This window comes from Microtus ochrogaster, unplaced genomic scaffold, assembly GCF_000317375.1.
Source record: "Microtus ochrogaster isolate Prairie Vole_2 unplaced genomic scaffold, MicOch1.0 UNK24, whole genome shotgun sequence".
In the NCBI taxonomy this organism is placed as follows: Eukaryota; Metazoa; Chordata; class Mammalia; order Rodentia; family Cricetidae; genus Microtus; species Microtus ochrogaster.
In genome coordinates this window covers 3,362,437-3,373,847 of record NW_004949122.1, presented here as the reverse complement: position 1 = coordinate 3,373,847, position 11,411 = coordinate 3,362,437, and the positions used below count along the sequence as shown (strand labels likewise).

General features: G+C 48.7%; 1 protein-coding gene across 1 annotated transcript in view; it reads right to left on the bottom strand.

Annotated features, from left to right (window-relative positions):
- Window positions 1-6,146: 6,146 nt before the first annotated feature.
- Window positions 6,147-11,411, bottom strand: part of Pccb (propionyl-CoA carboxylase subunit beta) — a 47,727-nt gene continuing 42,462 nt past the window's right edge. The window contains exons 11-15 of the mRNA XM_005367799.2: window positions 9,978-10,085; window positions 9,679-9,779; window positions 9,237-9,335; window positions 7,456-7,555; window positions 6,147-6,387 (exon numbers count right to left, since the gene is read on the bottom strand). Coding sequence (XP_005367856.2) covers window positions 6,266-6,387; window positions 7,456-7,555; window positions 9,237-9,335; window positions 9,679-9,779; window positions 9,978-10,085 — 530 coding nt within the window. The 3' untranslated portion in view covers window positions 6,147-6,265. The remainder of the gene's footprint in view (window positions 6,388-7,455; window positions 7,556-9,236; window positions 9,336-9,678; window positions 9,780-9,977; window positions 10,086-11,411) is intronic.

Below are 11,411 nucleotides of genomic sequence, written 5' to 3'. Positions count from 1 at the left end.
GAGAGGGTAAGGAAGCCTGCAGGGGTGTTCAGTTCAATGAGAGAGGGTAAGGAAGCCTGCAGGGGTGTTCAGTTCAATGAGAGAGGGTAAGAAAGCCTGCAGGGATGTTCAGTTCTTTCCTCCTTCACTTGCTCAACCTCAATGAGAGTTCAGTAAATTTCCTCTGGTTGTCTTCTGAAAATGTCCATACCTTTTAACCGAAAGCCATAGATTTTTGCTATGACACAAAGATGTAAATATATTCCAGCTGTTTTACAGGTACATATTCGTAGGAAAAGAGGGTCAAGCCCAACCTGCAGGGGGCCCTCCAGATACACCAGCCTCTGCACCGGCTTCGAGGACACCAACAGGGCAAGAACTGGCAGGTTGACTTCACCCACATGCCCACTCATAAAAAGCCCCTTTGTCTCCTAACTCTTGTTGACACTTCTACAGGATGGACAGAGGCATTTCCCGCCTCCAGAGAAGCTGCAGGTGTGATGGCTCAGGTACTCCTGAAGAACACATCATCCCTCAAGTTGGTGTGACATCCCCATAAGCTCCTGGGTACCACCAGCTTCAGAGCTGGTACCACCTCTCACCTGGTTTTCCAAGATGCCCAATGAATGTTGTATCTGCTCCCATGTCTTGCTCATTCACCCTTGTCTCTTTTGTACAACCAGGACACATCTCTATTCCATTCTTTCTGGGAGTCTTCCCTCTTCCCATGGATAGCCCGATTCATGGGCCCGTGATAATAATCTATTTTTTCTCCTAGCAACCTGCCTTCTCTGCCTCCTCAAGGAACAGATGCCTGAGGTCTCCAGGATGGCAACTAACTGACTGCTTCTTCATCCATACCACCTGCTGAGCGTGAGCCCACAGACTCCCGACTTCCCTGTTCCTATGTCATTCCAGGCCCACAGGAAGTAGCCAGAGCTGAACCACTGTCCATATACCCAAAGAGTCTGGGGATATCTAAATGGAAGCTCTCCCGGAGATGCTCAAGACCATACCCACAGGGTATTTAAATGCCTCCTAAGAAACAGTCATTTCCTAACTAATGGCCAGGTGGTTTCCCCTCTTTCCTGAGACACCCCTGGGAGTGCTTTGCTCAAATTAAAACCTGGACTTTAATTTGGCTTGATGTTTATTGCATCAGCAGAGCTACCTACTACTGAGGGATATTTTTACTTATCAGTACCCACATTATTTTCCCATCTTGATTTATTCTGTGCTTAACACCACTTTATGGAAGTTTCTTGCACTGTTTTCATGTCAAAAGCATGTCTCAACACCCAGAATGACCCCACTGTCACAGGAATACTTTGCTGTTGCCCACAGTATTTCTTACCTCTGGTCTGTGCACAGAGAAATCCTACTTGCCATGGTAATTTTCTTGGGCCAGTTCTTCTGGCTTTGTCCAGACTTCTAATCCTTGGGTTCTTTTGCTGATATGACAAGTGACAGAGGCCCAGCACTCAAGAACAACCAAAATAAGTAGATGAAACACATTTCCCCAGGTTGGGGGATCTGAAGGCCACCCTCTGATGAGCAAGGATTCCCCCCACCAAAAAAGAAACCCACAAATTGTTAGAATAAGTTACAAAGAAAGGTGCCAACATTTCTACTAAAGTGTCTGAGCAAAGTAAATCTTACTCTTGATTAAGAGGGTGTGCTCAGAAGAGCAAACACTCTGAGACAGATTTTGTAATTCTAACCCAGGTAGTGACTGTCTTTTCCCCATGGGCAGGAGTCCAAGTTCACAGTTTCAACTGGCTACTCTGGAAAGAATTGGCACATAGGAAATGAAGGAGGAAAAGGTCACTGCTCCAAGCCATCAAATTCCTAAAATACAGTAGTAGGCCCCTGTGTAAAAAAAGGTTTTCCTGGGTGGGGGAGGTTAAGACATTTGCACAGAAGTCTGACCAAGTTTGAGAAATAAAAAGATTTGAATTCCTAAACAACATTCATAGTATTTGATAGAAAAAAATCATATTTGATTACTTCTTCCAGTATGGGGCTCCTCAGAAAACTAAAAACAGCACTACAGTATGAGCCAGTCATATCCCTCCTGGGTATATGCAGCGAATCACATCGTGGCAGAAGCATGCAGTGGAGGAAGCCTGAGGACTCTGTGCAGTGGGGAAGCATAGTGAGGTGCTGGGACCCCATTATTCCTTCTAGGGCACACCCCTCATGGCCCAACTCCCCCTGCTAGATTCCATCTCTCAAAAGTTCTAACCAGAGCCGGGCGGTGGTGGCGCACGCCTTTAATCCCAGCACTCGGGAGGCAGAGGCAGGCGGATCTCTGTGAGTTCGAGACCAGCCTGGTCTACAAGAGCTAGTTCCAGGACAGGCTCCAAAACCACAGAGAAACCCTGTCTCGAAAAACCAAAAAAAAAAAAAAAAAAAAAAAGTTCTAACCAATAGCACCCCAGACTGAGAACCCAGGTCTACAATGCTTTGGAGGTCACATATCCAAACCATAACATTCCACTCTGGCCCCCCAAAGGCTCACGTCCACTTCATAATGCAAAATGCAGTTTTAGATCATCTGAAGTTTTAATTGGTCCAATGTTGCGCTAAAGTTCAAATGCAACGTTTCCTCTGACACACAAGGCAAATAAATGCATTTGTGAGCTCTGGTGAAAATCAAAAGCAAATTACACAGTTCAAAGATACAGTGCTATCAGGCGGTGGTGGCGCATGCCTTTGAGCCCAGCACTCAGGAGGCAGAGGCAGGTGGATCTGTTAGTTCAAGGCCAGAAGGGTCTACAGATTGAGTTCCAGGACAGCTAGGGCTACATAGAGAAACCCTATCTCAAAAAATCCAACAACAACTGGGCGGTGGTGGCGCACGCCTTTAATCCCAGCACTCGGGAGGCAGAGGCAGACGGATCTCTGTGAGTTCGAGACCAGCCTGGTCTACAAGGCATATTCCAGTACAGGTTCCAAAGCTACAGAGAGAAATCCTTTTTGGAAAAAACAACAACAAACCAAAACAAACAAATAAACAAGAGACCCAAAACAAAACAAAACCAGCTGACAACATAGATCCTTCAAGTCCACATCTAACACCCAAGGAACATGGTGATGTGCGCTGCAAAGGGCATAGATGTCCCTCACCTGTGAGCCTCCTGGCGGTGGTCCACATTGTCATTCTTTTGGGCTGACTGTGCTCACTGCCTGGTGTGCCCCTCACAGTAGGCAATCCATGTCCCTGGCGTCTGACATGCTGGGTCTCCACTGCTGCTCTGGTTCCACACCTCACTCTCAGGACTGTCTTACACGACTTCAATCCTATAGTACACAAAGTAGTCACACCTGGCTGCAGGCCACCAGACGTGGGTCCTCTGTAAGAGCGGTACTTGCTCTTAACCACTGAGCCATTTCCAGAGCCTCCCAATAATCCACTCTTTCAAAGTTTACCCTGGGGCTGGTAAGGTGTCTCTGCAGGTAAAAGTGCTTGCTTCCAAGTCTGAGGACCCAAATTCAATCCCCAGGATACATGCATGAATGCAAACAGGATAAAATTATTTTCAAAAATTACTTTAGCTTCTGGTTTCAGCCCATGGTCCTGTGCTCAGTGCAACATGGCAAAAGTGGAGACCAGTCCACAACAGGAGTGGAAAGGGCTGGGACAACACTTACGACCTCACTTCATCTTTGAGGCTCCATCTCTTAAAAGCCTCCAGCTTGAGGGCAACCATAGGCACAATGCTCCATTGCCTGCAACAGCACCAAGCCACCAGCAACACCTTTGGTCAATAGTCATCCAGGTCACACTGCTATCAGGTACAAAGAAAGTGCGTGACACACGATCACCTGACTCTGAAATAACAGTGTAACAGCCAGAAGACACGCACTCCTGAAGAGCCTAGGAATGTAACACACCCGAGCCCTCCACTGGGAAGAACACAAATGCAATCACTGCTCAGCTCGCACTGGCAGCCCACGACTAAAGCCTCCAGCTCGAGGGCAACCGTAGGCACAATGCTCAATCAGCAAATTAAGGTCATCAGGGCATGGGAGACAACTTTAGAGAGCACGTGAACAAACACACATGTCCGAACCACTGAAGCCGTGCCCGTCCTGCTCCAGACCAGGGGACATGACCACATTGTCGGGGAAAGACAAAGAACAGGAAGAAACTTCAGCCTTACTGCTGCACAGTAACAAGACGGTATGCACTTAGAGCACTGAGCGAGTGAGCGGACTGCGCTTGAGGTAATGGGAGCCAGGGTTATCACCTCCTGTGCCCGGACATAAAGACAAAATGAGGATGGCAATGACGCCTAGGATTAGGAATTCGAAATTCCGTAATTTAAACTTTTATTTATAGCCCCGACCCTTACATACAAACATTATATAGGTGTAACTATGAAATGTACCCCACCTGCACATGGACTGGGGGCCTTCTTACAGTTGATGGCATTGGAGAGCAATCCCAAGGGTTCTGTCCTCATCAATGGGCTAATCTCTTTGTGGATTCATAGGATGGCATCACAGAGAAGGGATCAAAGCAGGAAGTAGGGCCTTATAGCAGATCACTGGAGGTAATAGACAGATGTGCCGTGTGCCCCTTCCTCCTGGCAGCAAGCTCTACAACATGACCCTGTTATTGTGAAGTTCTGCTTCACCTCGGAACAAGCAATTGACACCTCCAAAACCATGAGCTAAGTATTTTTTTTAAATTGTTTTGCTTAGGTATTGTCACTACACAATGAAGAGGTCTCAGACATATTTATGTGAATTCTTTCCGATGCTGGCTATGACATCTCAGTAGAAATGAGAACATCCAGCCCCATTTTTTGCTGGAGGGTCACACAGGAACATCCAGCAAAAAATAACACCAGAAATGACAATCCTCTTAACTTTAGCTCCTTAGAGAAAACATAGGCTCTGGGACCAGACAAGGAAGAAATTAGACCATTACCAGGTGTCAGAAAATAAGTTCTCCAATAATTACTAGAAGATACCGAAGCCTGAGGGACTAGCTTGAAGGAGCTTCCCTTGTGAGCATCAAAACGAGTTACAGTGAAACCAAAAGAAGACAGGTATAAACTGACCCCCGAAAAAAGCAGGCAGAGAAGAGTGCTGCCTCCAATACATAAACACAGAATGAAGATGGCCCTCGAGTCTCCTCATCTGACAAGTAGCTCAGGAATCGAGCAAGCTCCAGCAACAAACAGGAAGCTTGTTGGCCGGCAGGGCTGAATGCCCCACATGCCAGTAACAATCTGGGAAATAATCACTTCTGAGGCCACATGGTCGATTACCAGTAACAGGGAAACCTACGTCATGTCTGCCTGATGTAACACACCAAGAGGGCTGTTATTACTCTTTCCTCAAACTAAACATCGGGAAACAACCAGGCAAATCCAAATTGAGGGACTTCTTGGGCAAAGGGACCTGTCACCAAGATCCTCAAACCACATGATGGAGAGAGAGAACTAATTCCTGCCAAGTTGTCCTCTGGCCACACACAAGAGCCATGACAGTCACTTAAGACACACACACACGCACACATACGCATGCACACACTCACATATGCATGTGCACAACATTAACAACTGGTGATTGGGTGTCAGGCACATGATGCAGTCCTAGAAGCACTTCACAGTCGTGACCATCATCAGAACAGAGGAGTTTGGAAATGCAGGAACACCTACCTTCGTGGTCTGGAAACCACAGGAGTCAATACTGGATGCTACACCTTCCTGAGAATCTGCTCTGCTGACAAACTGGCATCATAGACGTTCATATAACCATCAACAAGTCATGGGAATCAGGGCTTACTCCAACATTCCTATTTAACTGCCCTAAACCCTATTATCTTTCCTGGGGATGTAAATTAATTCCCAGGGTGGGGGATAAACAGGTATGCTATATTCTGTTTTTATTGCTCTACAAAATACTGAAGGCAGGCTAACTTTATAAAGTGGTTAGCGTGCAGTTCCGAGATCAATGGCAGTGCTCGATGGCTGGAGTCTGTGAGAACCATCCTGACGGTATCACATGACAGGGCGTGCGTGTGCATGTGAGTGTTTTTCCCTTCTGGCTTTCTTGTTTTGATTGAGATTTTTACTATAAAAATAAAATACCTACTCAAAAAATACCAACTAAGATTTTGATATAGCAAATAATTTTACACCAGGTACAAGAACACTTTCTGAAATTTAATCAACTTCCAAGGTACATAGATCCCATTTTCATGATTATAAAAGGCAGCGGTGGCCTACGTGTGGCCAGCTCCACTGTTGGTCCGTTTCCTTTGAGCTGTTCACAGTGGGATATTCGCATGCTTCCTCCAAGGACGATGGACCTTCTTGCTGGCCAAGACTTCCAGGTCACAGCATATCCGGGCACGAGTGGAGGACGGCTGGATGATGTCGTCCACGAACCCTGAGGAATCGGAGAAAAGGAGATCACTGTGTGGGTCATCTACCCAGCCACTCTCAGCCCCCCAGGCCGACGGTGTGGGCAGCGCTTGACCCGGCAGACCTCTGAGGCGCCTCTGCTCTGCGGGGCTCCTAACCTTTGGCAAAGGAGCACTAGGCGAGATAAGGGAAATGTGACCTCTCCCTTCCTGCCCTGAGCCAGAGCCTCCACCCTGCCAGGATGGACTCAACAGGAAATAAAATTAAGAAAATATGTATGTGGCTGGAGAGATGGCTCAGCAGTTAGGAGCACTGCTGCTCTTCCAGAGGACCTGAGGAGGGATCACTAAACCTACTTCAGGTCGTCCAGAACTGCTAGTACCTCCAGCTCAAAGCGATCTGATGCCCTCTTCTGGCCTCTGTAGGCATGTGCATGCACACGTGTGTGCCATATACACATAGACAAATAAATAATAAACAAGATTTTTTAAAAGAAAGTAAACACATACAACAACTTCTCCCTGCCTGTCCATGGGTCCTTATAGTAAAATTTTGCTTCCTCCATGGAGAGACAGTTTTTCTCCCTACCCCTGTGACTTGCTTTTATCCATACAATGTGACAAAGGTTACCATGGGGTTTCCCCAGCCCTAGGCCTCAGGGCCTAAGTCTCCTTCCTTTTTACCTACTCCCAGGACACCAAGAAGAAAAGCCTGGACAGGTCTAGAGAAGTGAGGAAGGACCAGCAAGCAGCCACCATTATCTTGAAAGAAAGGCCATCTTAGACTCTCAAGCCAGAGGCTGACTCTAGTGAGAACAAACCCAGGCAAACCTGAAGAGCCACCCAGCGAAGCCCAGGACACAGTGGGGGGATGAGAGGGGTTTAGCCACCAGGTCTGGGTGGACTGGATGATCAAACCATCACCTAGAAACAGAAACCTATCAGCAGCCTGATCGGCCCCAGATCCTGCCCGAAGGCAGCCCCGTCACTCCCCAGAGGCAACTGCAAAGATGAAAGGCGATTATGAAAGATGCCGAGAAAGAACCAGCAAATGACGGGGCAGATGGGACAGCGCCTGCCTCCACCCGGCCCACCTCTCACGGCTGCAGGGAAAGGGTTGGCGAACTTCTCCACATATTCTGCCTGGGCGGCTTCCACATCCTGGTGTCCTTTGAAGATGATCTCCACAGCACCCTATGAGAAGAGAAAAGGTTTCCCAAGAGCCCATCAGTTCCTCACAGCCAATCAGAGCAAAGAGACAGGCCATGTGTGGGGCTGCCTTTCATGCTCTGGGGCTGAGGACGGAATGCTAGGCTGTGGTTCCAGGTCGCTCCACTCTCCTTCTGCACGCCTTATCATCCTCTGAAGTCAGGATGTTCAGCCTGTTTCCCACTAAGTGCTGTTTTTCCTCCTTCACGACCCCAAGCCCTGGACACAGAACACACTGCTGGTGGTTTATAGGTATGGCCTCAGGTGTGAATGCTTGCTCATAGCGAGTGGCACTATGAGGAGATGTGGCCTTGTTGGGGGAAGTGTGTCACTGGTGGGGGGTGGGCTTTGAGGTCTCCTATGTTCAAGTTATACCCAGTGTAGCTCACAATCTCCTTCTGCTACCTGCGGATCAAGATGCAGAACTCTCGGCTCCTTCTCCAGCACCATGTAATTCTCTCATGTGCTAATAACAGCTCTGGGTAACATTCCCACTGCTTGTGTGTTTATCTGATATATATATTCCATCTATCGGGCACACATAGAGCTGATGGTCAGGAAGTTGATTTCTGCTTAATCTGTATAATTCTGATGAAAAGAATACATACTAGGAGGTCTTTCATTATGACTGACATAGTAGGGAACAGCGTTCTCAGTCACAGAGACTGCTGATTTTAGACTTCAGAACAAATCCAAAGCAAGTGGGTTACCCCTAGAGATGAATATCTGGCTTCCCCTAAAGACAAATACATGAAGTCATTTTCCCAAGTGTTTGTTGCTGACTCAAGGTCAGGTTTGAGGCAACTTTGGTAGACATAACCCTCGTGTAGCAATGGGCTTTCTGCACACACTCCCTACCACTCAAGGTCCAGCTAACTAATTGTTAGGTCTTGAATTTCAATGTCATCTTCTGTCTGGGAACCCTCACCAACTCAGAGCTAGATGCATGGCCAAACATTATTCCCTGGCTGGTCAATGTGACCTCCCGAGCCTGAGAAAAGCTGTGTGGCTTATCTTGTGTTGTGAGAATGGGCCAGGCCCTGAAAATGTAACATATAATTGTCCAGAGATTTGGATGTGAGAGAAGGCTGCTGTGGAGAGCTGTGTGGAGAGCTGCAGAGAGAGAGAGAGAGAGAGAGAGAGAGAGAGAGAGAGAGAGAGCGCTGTGTGAAGGAGCTGTGTGCTGTGGTGAGGGCTATGTGAGTGAGATGTTGAGCTGGGGCTGTGTGGAGATTTGTAACTGTGTGGAGACAGAGATTCTCCGTGAGCATTTTTAAGATGAAGTAAAACAGAAAGTGCCCATCACAAAGTGTGTATTTCCTTATTTACCCCTCAGATAGACACAGTCCGGACCAAAGATAGAGAAGAAATATTTCCCAAGTTCCTCACTGCATGTGTGGATGTTTCTGCAAACCCTGGTGCCACCTGCAGGCTGCCCCCTGGGCAGCGATAGCTCGGAGCACCCCAGCAGATGAGATGAGGTGGTGAGAAACTGTCCCAAAGGTGAATTCAGCTGACTCTCCTCTCTCTCCCTGGGTCCCTTCCAAAGCCAACCTTTCTTCTTCCAAAGACACCAAATCAGGAGGTGGACTGGAGAAGGAGGGCTTTTCAGGGTTAGACTCTTATCAGGAGAGTTCTTGGGCCCAGTGCTGCTAGATGTCTTTACCTTGGCACCCATGACTGCAATCTCGGCTGTGGGCCAGGCATAGTTGGTGTCACCAAGAAGGTGTTTGGAGCTCATGACATCATAGGCACCTCCATAGGCCTAGAACAAGTCACATGCTGAGTGTCAATGTCAGGAACAAGCAAATCATATCCCCAACACTCCAGAAAGTCAAGGGAAATGGGACCATGCCCTACGGCCCCACAAGGTCAAAGTCCGGAGACTCGTATAGCCCACACCACCACTGCTGCCAGCTGTCCCTGCTGCTGGGAGACCGACCACGGACACCCCTGTAACACATGTTGCAGGGTGAGCCCTCTAGACATTTCACAGGGGTGAGCGAGAGGCACACCTCCTTCCAGACCAGGTCACCTCACGGCAGACCACCTCAGCCATGATGTTATGAGCAAGCTCCTAGGGACAGGTGTGGAGGGCAGGGCCTCACCTTCCTGGTGATGACTGTGATTTTGGGTACGGTTGCTTCAGCAAATGCATAGAGCAGCTTGGCGCCATGCCGGATGATGCCACCATATTCCTGGGCTGTGCCTAGGTCATGAGGAAGAGTCACCAGGTTACATTAGAGCCCTTGCAAAGTCTCATGGCTGTGACAACCTCAGAGAGGACCAATCCTCACAAGGGCCAATCTTCTGGACAACAGAAGACAGACAAGTCAGAGCCGTGGGGTCTGTGAGAGACCCACACTGAACGCAGCCACCTCACCACCCCCACCTGTGCTGGACTCACCAGGCAGGAAGCCAGGGACATCAACAAAAGTGATGAGCGGAATGTTGAATGCATCACAGAATCTGACGAAACGAGCCCCCTTCACAGATGAATTAATGTCCAAGCACCCTACAAGGAGAGAGACTGTCTGTTGGAAGCGCTAGATACAGCGCCACACACAGTGGGAATACGACCCCATCAGGCACCCAGGCCTGGCTTCCGAGGCCGCACAGGTTCATCTGACTGACATCAGGAGAACTCCTGCCAGGCAAACAAGGCTGTGGCATCAGTGGTAAAACATGGCAGCTTGGGACAGCTAGGCAAGCTCTTTCCCAGAGGCTGAAGGGCAGTCAGCCGAAGTCCAGACTGGTTTGCCCCAAGGAGACCCTCAGCAGAAGCTGTCACTCAAAGTGGCTGTGGAGAATACAGAGCTGGACTCTGGCTCTATGGTCCATCTAGTTATCACCCTTGGGAAGTTACCTTTCCAGCGTGAGGCTCCTCACCTGCAAAGTAGGGACATCACCACCTCCTACAGCACCGTAAGAGGCCTAGAGGACCTGGCCCTGTGATGCCAGCCTGAGCAGGCTGCAGGTACTAACTAGTAAGTCCCCCACTTACACTCAGGGGGCTTTCAGAGACCAGTTGGGACTTTACCAGGTTTTCAGAAATGCTATGCACGAGAGGAAGCCATTAAGAAAGGAAGGAGAGATGGCTCGGTGGTTACGAGCACTGGTTGCTCTTCCAGAGGACCCACGTTGGTTCCCAGCACTCACATTGCAGCTCACAGCCAGCATCCAGGGATCCGATGCCACCTTCTGACCCCACTGGCACCAGGCACACACGTGGTACACATATATGCAGGTAAAACACCCACACACGTGAAATATTTTTAAATGAGGAAGGGCCAGGTGTGGTCATGCATGCCTCGGTCTCGGCAACAGGAAAGCTGAGGCCAAAAGAGCATCACATGTTTAAGGCCCATCCGGTATAGCTGATAGGTTATCTAGCAAGACCCTGTTGCCCTTCCCTCCTCTCAACCCCCTGCTTGGAAAAAAAAAAAGAAAGAAATTAAGCGGTCACAAATCAAGAAAAAAGTTCACAGTTCCACAACGGACTCATATTTAGAGTACACAGAGACCCCTGGGAGTCAACAGACCTAAAAACCCAAAAGCAGGGCTCCCTCCTTGGAAAGCACACTGCCACAATGGGCAGCGCCTGTCCTAGGGGATCAAGGGAGTGCGTGTCACTCACACTGCCAGGACCCACCTCAAGGAGAACTGAGAGCTTCCTTAGGGTGGGGTGGAGGGTAGGCCTCTACCACTAAGCTGCGATCCCTGCCCCCAGAGTCCTGCGTGTCGCTGTTTCCACTATAACTACATGTGTTTACAATGTGCACAATCTCCAGCATGTGTATCACGGTTTCCACTATAACTACATGCGTTTATAATGTGCACA